The following is a 19761-nucleotide window of genomic DNA, read 5'->3' as shown; positions in this document are numbered from 1 at the left end:
AGTCGAAGATCACTGCCTAAATTAATATGATATTTCAAATTGAAGAGTTCTGAATGCTTTTAGCACTTGTGCTATTTAACTAGCCTAAGTTCAACAACAGCTTTTTGTTCATTGGACACAAATAGATTTTTTTTAAAGCATAAGGGTGCAAGACAGAAGTAAGAAATGCAAATTTTCATTCAGATTTACATTAAGATTCTGGAAATTATCATTCAGGATGCAATGGTTTGTGCTGAGAATAATTTGAAATCCAATGTTAAATGAGTGTGCAAAATACTGTTTGTGCTGATATACTGGAAATAACACCTGCAGAAAGAAGTGTTTGCAGGTCACTAATCTTTAATTTTGTTCTGATGTACTCCTAACGTGTTCAGAGATGGAACTATGCCTTTGGTAGGGATTGTTTAGTACTGTTCTTTAGCAGTTTGGTGTTATCAACCTGGAGATAGAATGTCTACTTCAGAAGCAGTGGGTAAACAGCTTTGAGCTCTGAGATGTTTTATTTTAAATTGGACAAAAAAACCATGAGTGGGTCGAGTCAGGATCTTAGACTAGGGGTTTCAGTGTTGCTTCCAGTTGAGGTTGGGGTTTGAAGCTGCTGTATACAGCCCTCTACTGCTAAAGTTTGAATTTTCTCCCTGCTGCTAGATTTATTTTCATTATTCCTTTCTCTTGGACTGGAGATAGCGAAACAGATTTTTCTCGCATGCTGAATTTGCCTTTGCCAATGGTGTGTTAATGGGATGCTGCTATCTGGGAGCAGTGAATGTTTAGTTCAATTTTATTCTCAAGTATTTCAATTGAGTTAAATTTGTACCAATTATTTTTGTATTTTAGCTGTGTAAGAATAAAGTGTATTTTGCTTAAAGCATCGTAGTTTGATCAATTGAATTTCATCTGGAATGCCATACCTTATGCTTTTTTATCTTAAAAGGTAAGGTATTGGCTATTTCCTAGCTAAATTTTGGGGGGGGGGGGCGGTGGGGGTTTGGTCTTGTGGTCCATAACATCTGTTTTTAGTTAAGCTATATTGCCACATGGAGATCAAACATGTTGCTCTCTAAATCTTAAAATCTTCAAGCAATATCTTAGACTTGTAATTTTAATTTCAGTTCAATTTTTTTGTCAATTTGCCGTTGTCCTTTTGAATGAGGAGTGCAATACTGAGTGTTTTTGACCAATGCTTTGTTACCTCAGCTGGTGCTTCAGTCATTCTACATTATTTGGCCATTGTAATTTTATAGACCCAACTAAACTAACATTTTATGCAAAAAGTGTAAAACCTTTGCCAGGTACTTTTAGTGTGGAGCAGGGTGTGTTGCAAGATTTACTGTATCTGTCACTTCTGATGCGGGCTCCTCTGTTTGGGGAGACAGGATGCCTACTTGCAGAATGCTTCAGAGAACATCTCCGGGACATCTGCACCAAACAACTCCACTGGCCCGTGGCCAAACACTGCAACTCCTCTCCTACTTCACCAAGGGCATGCAAGTGCTGGGCCCCTTGCCTCGCCAAACCCTGGCACCTGGAGGAAGAATACCTTATCTTCTGCCTTGGGACGCTCCAACCACACGGGATAAATGTGGATTTTACTAGTTTCCTTATTTCCCCTCACCTCTTCTCTCTCTCTTTTCCCCCCCCCCCACCTTCTTCCAGATCCAACCTTCCAATTCAGCACAGCCGTTATGACCTATCCTACCACTCCATCTTGCTTCCCATCTATCTGCTCCACCCTCCTCTCTGACTTATCACTATGACCCCCGCCTCCATCTACTTATTGCACTTTCTGCTGCATCCTCCCAACTCCACCCCCTTGGCTCACATAAGCCTCATTCCTGATGAAGGGCTGTTGCCCGAAACATTGATTCTCCTTCTCCTTGGATACTTCCTGACCTGTGCTTTTCCAACACCACACTATCAACAATGAATTCCAGCAGCTGCAGTTCTCACTTTCTCCATGTTGCAAGATTATATACTTTGTTCCATTATTATACATAGTTTAATTTTGGTCCTCCAAAGTTGAAAGATGGAATAGTCGGATATATATCACAGCTTTGCCAAAAAGAAAATTGGCATTTACCTCCAGAAGGCCTGAAGAAGGGCTTATGCCCGAAACGTCGATTCTCCTGTTCCTTGGATGCTGCCTGACCTGCTACACTTTTCCAGCAACACATTTTCAACGTTTACCTCCAGAAGTAAATAGATTGCAAGATTCTGTCTGTGTTTGATGTATATTTTCAGATGACTAAATTACTGTGAATTTTAAGTGATTCAGATTTTAGAGACAGTTTTCAAGTCATGCCTTTTGTTGATCACTTTTGACTTGAATGCAAAAGTGCACCCAAGTTGTACCAGAGAACTGCTGAGATAGTAATTCACTTGGTTCTACTTCTATCTGTGTGAAGTGGTTTTCCTCATGTATTTATACCCCTAAAAAGTCTCTAAGCAACTTGAACAAGGAGACTGATTTGTATTTGAAATCATCTCAGATCATACTAGGATACCACAATCTGTATAACAGCAAATTGGCTCGTCTGTCTTAAAGCTGAAGGCAAGTTATCGATTCTTTCGTGGTCTAGTTTATACACTGGTGTATAATTTTCCATTTAAGATTTTTAAAATGTACTACTTACAGTGCAACGTTTTTGTTTTCCAATTGTTTGAATATTCTTTCCTGTCTCATTTAATGAAAAGCTTTAAAATTGTATGATCTTTGAATTCCACTGACAAATTAAAAGTCAATGCAACAAATTAATAAAATGAAATCCAAAAGAATTGCAATAATGAATATTCAATTTATCATGTCTACAAAGTTACTGGTGTATTGCTATGGGGTATCAGTATTATTTTGGTGTTTTCTATGGTTATTCAGACAAGTTGCCATAAAAATATTGTGCCTGAGTATGTCTAGATTCAAGACTAGTATCAGTTAGTGACAAATACTACGGTAAGTTCCTACATGTAGATGAGCAGCTGATCTCCACAACAGCTGTTTAATCCTCTTCTGGCATTCCTCTTGCTCGAGAAACTAGCCTGTTAGGCACATATTCTGGCTAAGGGCAACACAAGCCCAAAAGTGTAAGTCAAAACTTGTCAACACTTGATCATATGATTCACAAAATGTACCTCCTTTTAACCAGGATTAATTATCAACAATCTCATTCAAATAACTAATAAACTGAAACCTGTGGTGTCTTGCACCCACAGTATGGCCAATATATATTACAAACAGTTGTCTGTTTTCAGTTATCCATGTTACACATGTTGTTCAGTTGGTTTAACTTCAGTTCATCTACATACACACTAGGTTTACCTTCCTTTGCAAATATTTTAATAATACATTCGTTGTTGGTCTAACTATATTCAATATCTTCAGTATTTAATGTAGTTTCAGTTAGTGCTTTACTTTCAAAATAGATTTGTTAAGGCTTTGTTCTGTAGTTCAGTAGAGTAGATTGTTACTGGCCACATTATGTATACAGAGCAGTTTCAGCTTATTTCAAGATGCAGCTTAAAAACTTTCTTTACCTGGCCGAATGTTGTCATTGAACATAGCTCAAACAGGGGCGATCATTTTCTAAAACAGCAGTTGTAATAACATATGATTGACGTTAATTATGAAAAAAATGCCAGAATTTAGAGGGTCAATTTCAATGGGTTAAGAGCAGATCTCAACAGAATAAATTGGAATCAAAGATTGGCAGGCAAAACTACGAATGAATAATAGGCTGCCTTTTAAAGCGAAGGTAGTTTTAGTATGGTTGAGTTTTATTCCCAAGAGGCAGAAAGGCATTAAAACCAAGTTGAGGAGTTCCCTGGATGATACAAGACAGCTGAAGCATCGTCTAATTCATTTTATGAAGAATGTCAGGTTTATGCTATGTTTGAAGACAGCTGAGTATAGAAAAGCAAGGTATAAAGAGATTACTTTGATTATGAGAAATAGGAGAGACAATATAAAATAAATTGCACAATTCAGAAGTGGACACAGCAGCAGAGGGACCCAGTGCTATACGTACTAATTTTTGAAGTTGGCAGGGCAGGTTGAAAAAAGTTAATATTGCATACAGGATGCTGGGCTTAATAAATGCGTACCACAAAGGCGTGGAAGTTGTGGTTAACCTTTATATTAAACACAATTTGATCAACCTTGACTGGAGCTGTAGGTCCAGTTCTGACCACCACGTGGAAGGTTTTGAAGGCTTTGCAGAAAAAGATGTAAGAATAATTCCAAGGATGAAAAATTTTACTTTAAGATTGACAAAGCTGGGATTATTCTTGGGAGGGAAGGTTAAGAGGAGATTTGGTAAGTGCTCAGTATTATGAGGAACTACAAAATAGATTGGAAGAAGAAACCATTCCCATTGGCACCATGCTTAAAAAAAAATCAAATAGCAACCAATGTGTTGTGATCTGAGCAGATACTAAGAGACAAATCATAGGCCAAAGTGGAACCTAGTGTGATGGATCCTATGTTCACTTATTGTGTTTAGTTAACATGGTCAATTGGGGTGGCACAGTGGCTCAGTGGTTAGCATTGCTGCCCCTCAGTGCCAGGGACCCAAGTTCAATTATAGCCTCAGGCGACTGTGTGGGTTTCCTCCGGGTGCTTTGATTTCTCCCACAGTCCAAAGGTGTGCAGGTTAAAGGAAGTGGCCATGCTAAATTGCCCGTAGTATTCAGCGATGTGTAGGCTAGATGCATTAGTCAGGAGTAAATGTAGGGGAATGGGTCTGCGTGGATTACTCTTTGGAAGGTCGGTGTGGACTTGGGCCAAATGGCCTCCTTCCACACAGTAAGCATTCTATGATTCTTCTACGAATTGATTAGGCATTCATGTAAGACTGTAAATTTGTTTTTGAACAACAGAAGGCTATTCTACAAAGAAACTTTTTTTTTAATCTAAATAAATAATATGCTTTAGAAAACCCTTTATACCCAATAAATCCGTTTTCAACTTATTTTTTAACATCGGTTTACATAAAATCTGGAGAAATTACCCCTTTGATTCCAATCTTTAGTCTATTTAACTGATTCTTCCCATTGTGGTGCATACATTGAAATGGGGAGTCTAAACTTTCACTTTCAGCCTCTAATGTCATGCTGATTTTTAATCTAACTCATGTTTCGAAGACGTATAAACTAAACTTTTGCTGCGGTGTCTTAGTCATTGAACTGCTCTGAAAATCTTTCAAAGGGAGCAGCTATACGTCTGACTCCAGTCACGTTTCGTCCAAGCTGTCCTCAGAACTTCAGGATTTTTGAAAATGACATCAAAAATAATCAACCTGTTTATGTTGCTATTTTGAAATCCTGACTCTCAAAACCCTATTGATCTCTCTATTAATAGAGGAGGAATGCTACTTTTACACAGTAAACATATACATATGAACAAACAAATTAGGAGCAGCAGTGGACCTTTCAGCCCCTTGAGCTTGCTCTGCCATTTCCTGAGATTGTGGCTGGTCTGACTTTTTAATGTGAAATCTGAGTGAATCCGCTTGTTTCTGCTTTAAAGTATTCAAGAATAGTGTATATTTTCATTGCCGCCTTCAGGAAAAGATTTTCAAAGACTCATGACTGTCAAGAAAAACTTTGCTGAATCTGTTTTCAATGGTGACATAAGTTTCTAAATTCTCCCATAAGAGGAAACATCCTCTCTGCACATCCACCTTGTCAAGTACCCTTGGGATCTTTGTTTTAATCAGCGTGTCTTTTACTCTTTTTTTAAACTTTTGTGGATACAAGCCTAGCCTGTTCTACCTTTCCTGTTCAGTCAACCCTCTTTTTCAGGCGTTAGCCTGCTAAACCTTCTGTGAACTGCCCCTATTTCATTTACTTTAATTATATAGAATGACCAATCCTTCTTGGTATGTGGTCTTGTCCTGTTTAATTGAAACATGACTGCTTATTTTTGTATTAGATTCTTTGTCATAAATGATAATGTTTAGGTTTCCTAATTACTTGCTGTACCTCCTCACTAATAATTTATGGTTCATGCATGAATGCACTGCAATCCTTTCACATCTGAGCTGTGAAACGATCTTGATCTAGAATGCACTTCCTGAGTGTGATGGAGGCACGTTTTGTTGTGCTTTTCAGTTGTTATAAAGTCATGTTCATACAGCATTGAACAGACTCTCCCGTCCAACTCATTTGCACTGACCAGATTTTCAAATCTAACCTAGTCCCATATGCCTCCAAACACACCCTATTTATATACTTGTCCAGATGCCTTTTAAATATGAAGGAGCCTCTATTATCCGAAGCCACGCACTGGCACTATTTCATTCAGATAATCGAATGTCAGTTCAGCTGAGCATCGGGACCTTGCTGGATACTCAATGTTCCTCTATTGTAATTGCACCCGCTGCCTCCACTTCCTCTGATAGTTCCTTCTACCCTCTCAAAAATTTTCCTCTAGTGTTAAACCTGTGCCTGTTAAACTTTTGGACAACTCCACCCTAAGAAAAATAGCTTGGTTATTCACCTTATTCATGTCCCTCATGATTTAACAAACATTTATCAGATCACCCTTCAGCATTCTGTGCTCCAAACACAGCCTTCCACCTTGTTAATCTGTGACTCCACTTTCAAGGATGCATGTGCATGCAGCTGCACCCCTAGATCTTTGTTTGGCAGCAGTCCCCAGGGCCCTATCATTAAATGCATTAGTCTTGTTCTGATTTTCCTTACCAAGGTGTAATGCATCCCATTTATCTAAATTAAACTCCATTTGCCCCTCCTTGGCCCATCTGTTCAAGATCCTGAGGTAACATTCTTCACTGTCCACTGCACCTCCAATTTTGGTGTTATCTGCAAACTTATTACCAAACATCCTACAATGACTTCCAAAGCATTTGTATAAATGACCAAAAGCAGTGGACCCAACACTGACTCTAGTGACAAACTGCTGGTCCCAGACCTCCAGTCAGAAAAAAAATCATCTTCCACTCTCTCTCCTACCTTCAAGCCAATTTTGTATCCAGTTGGCTGGCTCTCCATAGATTCCATGTGAGCTAACCTTGCTAACCAGTCTACCATCAGCAACCTTCTGGAATGTGTTGCTGAAGTCCATATAGACACGTCTACTGCTCTGCTTTTGTCATTCTTTGTCACCTCTTCAAAAAAAACTCAGTTAAGTTAGTGGGACACTTTTCCAACACCTCAAACCATGTTGATTATCCCTAATCAGTCCTGTCCTTTTCTAACTACATCCTCTCCCTCAGAATCCCTTTCAACAACTTCATGGTAGGGGTTTTACCTTTCCAAACATAGACTGGAACTGTCACAGCATTAAGGGCTTGAGTGGTTAAGAACTTTTGTACAAGAACATTTTTTTTGTTGTTTCAATGTGTGGGTATACTAGTAGAGAAGATGCAATACTTGACCTACTCTTGTAACATGAGGCAAGGCAGGTGACTGAGTTGTCAATAGGGAGCACTTTGGGACCAGTAATCATTATTCTATTAGTTTTAGAATAGTAATGCAAAAAGATACCCAGGATTTATAACTTCTAAATTGGAGAAAGGTCAATTTTGTATTAGGCAAGAACTTTCAAAAGTAGATTGGGGTGCATGTTTGTAGGTAAAGGAATAGCTGGAAAATGAGAAGCCTTCAAAAATGAGATTTGTCTCCAGAGGCAGTATGCTCCTTTCAAGGTGAAGGGCAAGGCTGGTAGGTGTAGGGCATGCTGCATGACAAGAGAATTGAGATTTTGGTCAAGATCAAGAAGAAAGATAATGTTAGGTGCAGACAACAGGGATTATATCAAGGTCAAAAAGGTAACTAAGGCGAGAATGGAACCCCCTGAAGATCAAGGCCACTTACATGTGGGACGGCAGGCGATGGAGTGACTAAATGAGCATTTTATATCAGTGCTTATTGTAGAGAAGGATATGAAAGGTAGAAAACATGGGGAAATAAATAGTCCATATTACAGAAGTGGTAGTGCTAGATGGTTTAAAGTCCATAAAGGCAGATAAATCCCTGGGAACTGATCAGTTGTACCCTAGAACTCTAGCAAGCTAACAAAGTGATTGCTGGGCCCCTTGCTGAGATATTTATCATTGATAGCTACAGGTGAGGTGCCAGTAGACTGGAGGTTGGCAAATGTGATGCTGCTATTTAAGGAAAGTGGTAAGGAAAAGCCTAGGAACTATAGACCAGTGAGGCATCAGGCAGATTGTTGGAGGAAATCCTGAAGGGCAGAATTTACGTGTATTTGGAAAGACAAGGACTGATTAGGGATAGTCCGCATAGCTTTGTGCATGGGAAATTGTCTGTAATTAATGTTTTGAAATAGTGAAGAGGATTGGTGAGGCTAGGCTGGTGAACATGATCTATATGGACTTCAGTTAGGCATTCGACAAGGTTACTCATGGTGGACTGGTTAGTAAGTTTGGATCACATGGAAAACAGAACTGTCTTGAAGGTAGGAGACAGAGGGTAGTAGTGGAGGGTTGCTTTTTCAGACTGGAAGATCAGTGCTGAGTCCACTTGGTCTTTTTTTATGTAAATGATCTGGGTGTGAACATAGGAGGTATAGCTAGTAACTTTGCAGATGACATACTGAGGTGTAGTGGAAGAAGGTTACCTCAGAGTACAATGGGATCTTGATCAGATGGGCTAGTGGGCTGAGGAGTAGCAGATGGAGTTTAACTTGGATAAATGTGAGGTGCTGCGTTTTGGAAAGGCAAACCAGGGCAGACTTACACACTTAATGGTAAAGCCCTGAGCGATGTCGCTGAGGAGAAGGACCTTGGAGTGCGGGTTCATAGTTCTTTGAAAGTGGAGTTGTACATAAGGTAGTGAATGCGATGTTTGGTGTGCTCACTATTATTGGTCAAAGCATTGAGGTTAGAAGGTCGCATAGTGGCTTAACCAGTATTCTGTATCAGAATATTGTGTGCAATTCTGGTTTCCCTCCTGTTGGAAGGATATTGTGAAACTTGAAAGGCTGCAGAAAAGATTTAGACTGTTTACAGGATTGGAGGATTTGAGCTATAGGGAGAGGCTGGAGTGCCAGAGGCTGAGGGATGACTTAGTAGAGGTTTCTAAAATCATGCAGGACATGGCTATGGGAAGTAGGCAAGCTCTGATCTGGTCCTGGAGATTTATTTACCATCGTGTTTTAAGGTCAACAGCACCACCTCTTCTGTAATATAAGCATTTTTTCCAGGCAACACTTTATCTTCCCAAGTTCCCTGACTTCTATGTCCTTCTCCAAAGTAAATATTGACATGAAATATTTGCTTAATATCTCACCCATCTCCTGTGGTTCCACACATAGGCGGCCACGCTGATATTTAAAGGGCCCTATTCTTTCCCTGGTTTTCCTTTGCACTTAATGTATTTAAAAAATCACTTTGCATTCTCTTTAACCCCAACTTGCCAAAGCTATCTCATATCCCCCTTTTTCCCTCCTGATTTTTCTGTTGAATATACTCCCATGACCCTTGTAGTCTTCTTGGGAATCACTTGAACCCAGCTTCCAGTAACTGATATATGCCTCCTCCTTTTCCTTGACCAGTGCTTCAATTTCTCTAGTCATTCAGCATTCAGTACATTGACCAGCCTTGTCCTTCACATTTAACAGGGGCATACTGCCTCTGAACTCTGTCTCGCTTCCCAACCATCCCTTCACCTGTAAATAGCCTTCCTCAGTCAACTTTTGAGAGATCATATATTGCTCCTTCTCTAGTAGGTACATCCGTGTATTGAAAAGGAGAGTTTTCTTGTATGCACTTTACAAATTCATTCCCATCCAAGCCCTTAATTCTGTGATAGTCCCAGTCTGCTTGGGAATCCAAAATCCCCTAGTGTTATAACACTCTTATTGTTGTACATTTGAGATGTCCATACATATTTCTTTCTCAATTTTCTGCTGGGGGCCTCCTATAATACAATCCCAACAAGGTGATCATCTTTTTCTTATTTTAAAATTCTACCTGTGTAACTTCACTGGGTGATCGTCCAGGAATATCCTCAAGTATAACTGTAATGTTCTCCCTTCTTAAAAACACCACTCCCCACTTGCTGTAGCATCTATACCTGTAACACTTAAGCTCCCAGTCGTGTTCGTGCCTCAGCCATATTTCTGTCATAGCTCTGGTATCCCAGTCTCACGTTTCCAACCATACTATAAGTTCATCTGCCTTAGCTGTCAGTCCTCTTGCATGAAAGTAAATGCAGTTTAATTTGTCAGTCTTGCCTCACTCTGAGGTTTTGTCTCCCTTGACTATTACTCTTGCTCCTCTTATCCACTGTAGCAGCATCAGCCTTTTCTCACTATCGCTAAGGTCGTTGTGCATGTTAGTACCAGTGGCATAGATAGGAGAAAAGATCAGGTTCTGCATAGACCGTATAGGAAATTAGGCCAGAGGTTACAAATTAGGTCCTTGAGGGGAGTAATATCTGGATTATTATCTGAAGAGACAGCAGTTTCGAGGCTAAAGGTGAAAAGGCTGGGAAATGGACCTCTAACAGGTTGCATGGATATGACTGGATGAATGTCGTCTTGTGGTAATAGCATTCTGTTTTAATGTCGATTTTGAGGCATCTCTTTGAAATATAAATACATAACACATCTGGCATCTACTGATTGATTGAAATTACTTGTAGGAGATGCTGGGGCACCCTTTTATCTCAGTTATTATCTCAATAGGTAGAACTTTGTCATTGCAACAGTAACATGGAGAGTATCTGTATACAATTTTCTGTTTTACTGAATGATTCCGACTGAGAATCTCGGTGCAAATCACGATTCCTTGTGTGGAAGCTTATGAATGATTTATTTGCTCCATGGCACTGTCATTGGCTGTCTTATCTCTAGCGTTTTGGTCCCAAAAATATTAAATGCGTTGAATGTTATGGGGAGCAAGTGGGAATATGGCATTGAGATAGACAATCAGCCGTGATCCTATTGAATGGCAAAACCGGCTCAAAGCTCCTGCTTTCTATGTTTCTATGAAGGGGAGAGTAGTGGGATAACTTTGGAGAAGATGAAACACGTATAATTGCCACGATATGGTCTAGGATTAAAAAATATAAAATCAATATGGGCGAAGGTAAGAAATAATTAAGAGCAAGATGATATTAGTGGGAGTACCAGGCAACCTCGATTATCCTAACAATACGAATGGGGAGTATTTTGTTCAGATAATCGAATATTCGGATAACACAGTTTATCCAAGCATCGGGACCTTGAGGTCTTGTTTGGATAATCCGAAATTTGCTGAATTGATGTTCAGATAACCAGCGTTGTTCTGTAGTCTGTATAGACACCTGCCAGCTATTCTGAATGACAGGATAAATCAGGAGATAATGAGGGTATGTACAAAGGGACTTTGGACTCGTGGGGGAATGTTTGACATTATTTATCTTGCTAGTTTGATTTTCTGAATGTACATGAAGATTAAGTAAAAGATCCCTCATGAAACAGTGACCATAACATGGTAAATTTTAGTTTTCTCATTCTCAAACAGAATGCTGTGTTGAAAACAGCTGTGCTCGATTTAAATAAAAGTAATTGCTTAGGGATGAGAGGTAGAGAAATTAGAATGGAAAGGGAAGGGAGTCTAGCTGACAAGGTAGTTGAGGACTAGAGACAGACATTTAAGAAAATAGTTTGGGACTTGCAGTAAAGGTACTTTCCAGTGAGGAAGGAGGACTCTAGGATGATCGAGGTTAATCAAGGGAATTTGGGATCGTGTCAAATGAAAAGAAAATGCGTGGTGTGGCAAAGATTAATGCCAAATCAAATGAATGTAAACATTATAAAAAGCAACCAAGTAAGACTTTTAAAAAAGGGAGAAAATAAGCTGGAACCAAATTTGTAAGTAATAAAAATGGACAATGAAAGCTGTTTTATTGAAAAAGCAGAGGGAGGCCTAAGCGAACATAGGTACAATAACTATTGTGAGAGGTAAAAGTACTAAGGGACCTCCTGGTGGGACTAAAGGCTGATAAGTTCCATGGACCTCTTGAGACGCATTCTCTGATAATGAAGGAGGTAACTACTTTGAACCTTTGATACCTTTACCAAAATTGTTGGAGGAGCTCAGTGGATGGAGCAGCTATTAGATTACTTAGTGTGGAAGCAGGCCCTTCGGCCCAACAAGTCCACACCAACCCGCCGAAGTGCAACCCACCCATACCCCTACATTTACCCCTTACCTAACGCTACGGGCAATTTAGCATGGCCAATTCACCTGACCCGCACATCTTTGGACTGTGGGAGGAAACCGCAGCACCTGGAGGAAACCCACGCAGACACGGGGAGAACGTGCAAACTCCACACAGTCAGTCGCCTGAGTCAGGAATTGAACCCAGGTCTCAGGCGCTGTGAGGCAGCAGTGCTAACCACTGTGCCACCATGCCGCCCATCTGTGGAGAGAAGGCAGAACTAACTCTTCGATTCTAGTGACCCTTCCAAGTCAGCATAGCTTTACAAAGGGAAAATTATGCTCGAGAGCTGTGATAGATGTAACATCCTTTGAATTTCCAAATGGTGTTTTGATGAAGTGCCACATAAGAGGCTACTTAGAGCCCTTTTGGAGGTATTAATAAATTAGAGGTTTGGGATAAGGGGGACATTTTCAGGAAGATAATCTGAACTAGTAAATAGTGGAATGCCACAGCAATCAGTGTTGGAACCACATTTATTCACTATATATATTAATGACTTGGATAAGGGAAGTGAATGTACTATTACCAGTTTGCAGTTGACATGCATATAGGTAAGAAATCGAGTGGTCATGGTGACATAGTCTACTGAGAGATATACACGGGTTAAGTGAAAGGGCCATGGCTTGGCAGGTGGAATGCAATGTGAAAAATTGAGAAGGTGCTCATTTTGGAAGGAAGAATTGAAGAACTGACTACTATATAAATGAGGAAAGATTGGGGAAACTACAGCACAAATTTGGAAAGGGTGCAAGATTCCTCATTCACCAAGTGCTGTCAGGTAATAGGGAAGGCAGCTGGATACTTGGCTTTTATTTCAAGTGGAATGGAATACAGAAATCTGACATCCAGAATACTGTGAACAGCTTTGGTCCCCTCATTCTCAAACATATCCAAGGCAGTTCAGAGAAGATGGCATAGATGGCACAGTAGTTAGCACTGTTGTCTCACAGCACCAAGAACCTGTGTTCAATTCCAGCCTTGATTGTCTGGAGTTTGCATGTTCTTCCTGTATCTGTGTTTCAACTGGCTGCTCCGGTTTCCTTCCACAGCAGGTTAAGTGGATTGGCCATGCTAAATTGCCCCAGTGTCCAGGAATGTGCAAAGTAGGTGGATTAGCTGTAATAAATATAGTATTGTTTGGTTATTGTGCTATGCTCTTTGGAGGGTTGGTGCAGATTCTGGGCCGAATGGCCTCCATCTGCACCATTGGGATTCTGTGATCTAAGCTTCACTTTTTTGTTTCTGGGTATGGTGTGGCTTTCTTGAGGGGTTGATTGGTTGCATTTGTATCCATTGGAGTTCAGCAGAATGCAAGAAAAATCTGATCGAGACTTAACATTCTTAAGTGTTTCACTGAGTAAACATGGAGAGATGGTTTCCCCTTGTGGGAGAGTCCAGGACCAGAGGGCACAATCTCAGAGTAAGTAGTTGCCCATTTCAAACTGATTAGGAGGGTAATCGATCTGTGGAATTCTTTATGGCAGAATGCTGTTGAGGTTGGGTTCTTGGTATGTTGAGGGCTGAGATATCAGGAAAGGAATTGAGAATTATGGGGAAAAGGCAAAAAGAATGGACTTGAGAATTAGCCATCATTTTGAATGGCAGAGCACACTTGATTGGCAAAATGGTTTACATCTGCTCCAAACTTTAAGATCTTAGCAACTATGTAAGGTGATGTAGGGTAAATTTTTGAAGCTTGTTTTTAAATCATATGTTGAAAGAGGAAAGCAAATGTTTTTGTGAAGGAACTCTGGAACTCAGTTTTGGAAGCTGAAGGTGTGACCCACAATGCTGGAATAATGAATCCAGAATATTCACATCCAGAATCTAAGGATGACAAATATCTCAGCATGTTTTGGACAATGGTACCTTTTTTCCCCTCTCTTTTTGTAGTGTGCACGCCTTTGACATTCCTGCATGACATTAAAGATTTAAAAGTGCCCGCTTGTAGGGGAGCATAAATGTTGCTTAGAGGAAATGATTATGAACCAGGATGAAATTTAGAGCTAGGGAGAGACAATGCTATGGACGGATCTGAGGGCAATGAGAAGAGCTTTAAAATAGAGGCATTGCTTAAATGGGAGCCAGTATTGGTCAGCCAGCCTAGGGGTGAGGAATTATTGGAATTTAAAAATTCATTATTTGTATGTGAACGGCACATGTCAGGCCAATATTTATTGCCCATCTCAAATTGAGATCGTGACGTTATTGACCAGGCCACATCCCCTCAAAATACAGCAAGGCAATAGCTGAGACCCTAAGTTTTTTGTTTTATTTACAGGCAAAGATAAGGTGCGATTGGTCACTTAGATTTTAAGTAAACCACACTTTTTTAAAAACTGTATTGTAAGAATAAAGAAACAGAAATTGGCATAACCTTTTTGAAATACTTAATATTATTTTATTAATAATCATTAACTGTTCCAATATAGCTGCATCCCATAAACACACCCTAGACAAAGGCAAATTCAGCAAAAGAGTGTTATTCACACAGCTATCTTCTCACTCTAGTCCAGCAGAAGAAAATACTGAAAGAAACAGTCTGCCTCTTTTTATTTCTGAGATAAAGCCTCTTGTTTAAGACTCGAGTAGCAGAAAACCCAACCTGTTAGTAACAGCAGCAGAAACCTTACTTACTGAAAATAAAAATGAAAGCTTTGCTGGATCTTGGAGAGCACTCCTGCTTTTACCTAATTTTTAAAAATACTCAGGAGCTGAAAGCTCTGTACCCACTGCTTCGGAAGCACATGTTCTTGCACCACTGTGGCAAGAGAAAGGAGGACAGAACAAATCCGTAGTAAAGGCACAGTAGTGTCATTGTGTTGCTTCTTGAACAACTATTGTCTTTAATAGACCCAGCACAATTTTTCTGTTGTACCTTGATAGAGCTGAGTGACTTGTTTGGCAATTTCAGAGGGAAAGTAGTCAGCTTTGGGTCTGGAGTCAGATGTGGACCAAACTATGTAAGGATGAGAAATTTCCTTTCTGAAAGGATGTCAGTAAAGCAAATCTGATTTTTATTTCTGTTTTATTGGGGAGATGAGCATTTTACTCCAGATTTATTAATTAACTGAATTAATCTTCCTCGAACTGCCATGAATTTTATTTCACAAGTCTGTGCCTCTGGATCAATACAGTAAGTTTACGATAGTATCAATGCATCAAACATGACAGAGTTGTGAATGATTTAATGTTTACAGAAAGTGGAAAATGGGATCCATAGTCAATGCATGATAACTGTAAGTTTGAAAAATCGAAGGCAGAAATAAATGGAGACATAGGTAGATTTTGTAGAGTTTGACGAAGGTGACCTAAACATAGAACAGGTAGGTGGTCAGAAGCTTATCCTGAGGTCAAGTATAAAGTTGTGAACAGTCTAAATCAGGTATGGCATATCTGACACAAGGCAAGAGTATTAGTTTTCCTAATATTCAATTGGAAGAACCAGAGACTTAGCCAAATACCAAGGGTGAGCAGGGGTCTGAGTGAACTGAACTGAGGGACCATTTATATTTTAAGTGACCAAGTGTCCAAGAGACAGACTAAGGGGAGGAGCAAAGAACCATTTTTTAATCAGTCAAGGCTTTTGAAAGGTGAGGGTTGGTGGCTGATCACGAGAAATGGATTGGATGGCTGTTGGTAGAAGACTTGCCAAGTTGCTCCAAAACTAGGAAAAAGCTTAAACCAAACCAGGAGAATAGTCAGGTCAATGATTTCTTTGAAAACATTTCTAATCAATGGTGTGGCACCATTTTTTTTTCAGGAAAGGAGCAGGACTAGGGACTCCATCTCAGCCGGAGCCATAGCTAGAAGAGAAACTGATCTTGCCGTGGTTTCTCAGGCAAGTTTTCCATTGACCAGGAAAACTGTAGCAAGAGTAATTTCTTCAGAAAAGTTATGTGGGGATACAAAGTTGAAGCTGAAATGTGACAAGAAAAGGCCAGAAGCTGAAAAGTTCTTTATTGAGCATTTGAAAAGCGAGTGATTCAGAAGCGAGGAATTTTGTAAAATTTCACTTATAGAGAATGAAATTTTCTGGAGGGATTCTGCAAACCATACATTGTAATTTTGTAAAAGCTGTTGTACTAAGGTTTCGCAGAAGTTCAAATGGTTCATTCTTTGAAATTAAAAGAGAGAGATGAGAACATCTAGGCATAAAAGAGGCTATTAGCTAAGCAGTCTTCAAAGCACTTTGGACCGAAAAGAAGTTCTGAGTAGCTAACGTCAGTGAGGGAAAAGCTCCCAAAGCGCACACTTTTGAAAAGAGTTCAAGCAATCCGTGTTAAGAAATCGGGACCTATATTATCAGTTTAAAGAGCCCGGGAAGAGACATCAGCTAATGAAGTGACATCAGTTGAATGCAAAGTTTCACTGGAAAGATATCACGTACTGTATAGCTGTGCCCACTGAACAAGGTACTTTAGCGATGAGTTACCCTGTTTCCACTTTAAAGTTTGACTCTCTGTCCGATCATTGTTGAGTGCAAAATAATTGATCTTTATTTCTGATATTTGTAACAAGATCATTTGAAATAGTTCTTGTATACTGTAAAATAGTTTGTGCTTTTCTTAGGTAATAAGCTTCTGTTAGAAAGTATTTTGGCAGCCTGTTCTGAATGTGCTCAGTTATTGACCACCGCATTAAACTAGCAAAAATAAAACATTTGATAGATCAAATGGCCCGATATATCAAGCCAGATTTCATTCTGGGATCTGACTTGTTTAGTATTACCATCAGCTAACATTATAACACTTGAGAGAGCAAAGGATATTGCTGAGAGTCTAGGAGGTCTTCAGAAACTGTATTGATGGAAGTTGTCAGTCAAATCCTGATCTAGGGCTTCCCATTATCAGAATATTGACATGCAGCTTTCCTATTCCAAATACAAATCTAGAGTGCCTGACACAAATTGTGGTGCAGCTAGTAAGTTAATGTGAATAGGAGGTGAATGGCATAAATAGCACTTGTTTATAATTAATGGTATCTCTTGGTGTTGCTCACTAAGTTGAGGGGGTCCTCAATTTTACAATAATGAAGACATCTGGGAATAATCAAATGTAATTTTTATTTGATGGGATTTTTGGTTCTTTGGGGACCAATCGCACAGTTGAATGTATTAAAATGTTGAGCACAAATGTGTGTTCTTTATTTCATGGAGACATTCCTTTGCCTTTGTCTTTAACTTGTCTCATATCATTTTATAAGTTGGGAGTATAAAGTGAAGTGATTCTCAGGTGTAGCAATTGGAGTACTGACATGGAGCAGGATTTCATCCTTAATTCAATTTCTGGTTTTGATCCGATCAGGCTTGAGGTTTGCTGATTTAAATATTCACAGCCTGTGCAAAAGCTCCCTGCAATCCAAGAGTATTTTTGGAGGGTGTTTGACTGGAGTATTTGACAATAGGTGGATCCTCAAAGAAGGGGATTAGATAATGTCTAATGGAGAGATTGAGAACTAGTGTAGCTGGATATAAAACTTAGTGTTTAAAGAAGCAGCTTATAAAGTAAACAAGCAGCAAATTTCAAGGAATTGAATCCGTAAGCTCACATTGACAAGAGATATGGTGCCGAAAATCTGGTCTCGTTTGAGGCCGGTGACCTGCCAGTAATGTATGCATGTTGTGAAAGGAGCTGTGGCAACAAATACAGCAAAGTAATAGATTATGACACTGCAAATTGTTTTAATCAAATGTGGCAACAAATCAACACTCTTTATGTGTAGGTTTAGAAATGTTTTAACATCTGAGTAAGCAGTACAGCTTCACCTATGCTAACAAGAAGTGGAATAACTAGTCCTTTGAGGCTTGGCATTCTGTGCTGTGATCTATTTTTGATACAGCTGGCTGCACTGGATTGCTATGACTCAGTATGCAGCTTGTCAGCTGATAGTGATACTGTGATGTAAGAGGAAATGCAGAGCATAGAGCACGCAAACTTTTACCTGCTAAAGCAGGATGGTAAAGTGTTGGTATTTTCTTTCTCATTCTCTATCTTTCTGTCATTTGTTGTAGTCTTTTAGCTTCATTATGTTGTAATGAATGGGCACATAATGTAATCACTTGAAATTATGTGGACAAAGTTTTGTGTGGCTTGAAGTCAAAGGCCTTCAAAGGAAGCGTGATACAGATATTTAGTTAGGTTGTACACAACAGTAGATGTTCAGTTAGTTCAGCTGATAAAAATAGAAACAAGGGCAATATTTCTCTTGTAATTTTGACATGCTTGTGTTGAATGGGTACAAGAGAAATTCTGTGGAAGGACTTGTGCTCACAAAGGGCACTGAAATTAAATGTTCGGCCTGCCAGTTAAAATGTAATGTATTATAATGCAAATTCCTTTCTCTTTTTGTACTCAGTTAAACTTATTGCTGTACAATATTTTCCTTTTATTTCTGATTTCTGGATTGTTGAAAACTTTAAGTATCTGAACAGCTGAACAACAATGGCATTTTGTGTGCAATCATCTCTTGTGTATGACTTCCAGTGAGATTGAAGCTGCTTAGTTCTGTTAATTAATCTTTTAAGGCATGAGTTGAAATATATACTTAATATCTTTAGTGAGAGGGCTCACCAAAATAGTGTTGATGTTGACTCTGCATTGCAAAATGCTTGGAAGTTCAGTCAAGTAATTAAGACCTTGTAAAAACTATAAGTAATTTGTTTACTTTAATTCACTAAGTATATAAAATGTGAGGGCATATGTGAATGTACATCAGTTAAAGTAGTCAGGTATGGTTAGTGTCTTTATGTTTACTTTTTAAGTAGATGTTAACAGTAAGGCTCTTCAGTGGCAACCATGTTCTAAACTAATTGTAGCTTTTAAGGCCTGTGTCCAAACAGTTTGCTTCTGTGGCTCTGAACTTGTTAGCATACAGTTGTAGGCTTGCTTCTGAAAATATGTGGCATCCACTGGCAAGTGAGGGGTGAATTTCTTTGATATAGGACAACGCACTGCAGGATAAAGAGGACACTGGTATGTACTGATCAGCCATTTTGTACTCAAGCCTGAGGTTATCTTTCAGGATGATCCTGGAGTAGGTGATTGCTCTGCTCTGGCAGAGGAGTACATGGCCCAACAATATATAATGCTGTTAGGCAGATGTAATCAATGGTTAAACCAATTACATACCAGTGGTGATTAGATCTATCTCTCTCAGCATCCCTCTGCCAATCCCAAACCCTGAATTGTAGCAAAGATGGTAATTCCTGTCAATTTCCAAAAGACACTATCAGGCATCAAAGAGAGAATATGCAAATCTCTGGTTAAGTCACCACTAGAATATTGCATCTGGTTCTTGACAATAGGCTTTAGGAAAAATTTGATGAGACATACAAGATTATTACACGTATCATAGAATCATAAGATGTACAGCATGGAAACAGACCCTTCGGTCCAACCCGTCCATGCTGACCAGATATCCCAACCCAATCTCGTCCCACATGCCAGCACCAGGCCCAAATCCCTCCAAACTCTTCCTATTCATATACCCATCAAAATGCCTCTTAAATGTTGCAATTGTGCCAGCCTCCACCACATCCTCTGGCAGCTCATTCCATACACGTACCACCCT

General features: G+C 39.5%; 1 protein-coding gene across 6 annotated transcripts in view; it reads left to right on the top strand.

Moving 5' to 3' along the window:
- kiaa0232 (KIAA0232 ortholog) overlaps positions 1–19761 on the top strand; it is a 137240-nt gene that overhangs the window by 60860 nt on the left and 56619 nt on the right. Inside the window, exon 1 of one of the 6 annotated variants that reach the window (XM_060851796.1) lies at positions 18097–18148. The exons of the other annotated variants lie outside the window; for them this stretch is intronic. Within the exon in view, the coding sequence (XP_060707779.1) occupies positions 18146–18148 (3 nt within the window). The 5' untranslated portion in view covers positions 18097–18145. Of the gene's footprint in view, positions 1–18096; positions 18149–19761 lie in introns of those variants that run through there. 6 annotated transcript variants of the gene reach the window in all.

The sequence above is a fragment of the Hemiscyllium ocellatum genome, chromosome 36 (genome assembly GCF_020745735.1).
Source record: "Hemiscyllium ocellatum isolate sHemOce1 chromosome 36, sHemOce1.pat.X.cur, whole genome shotgun sequence".
Lineage (NCBI taxonomy): Eukaryota > Metazoa > Chordata > Chondrichthyes > Orectolobiformes > Hemiscylliidae > Hemiscyllium > Hemiscyllium ocellatum.
The sequence above is the reverse complement of the archived record's forward strand: the minus strand, read 5'-3'. Positions and strand labels throughout refer to the sequence as shown.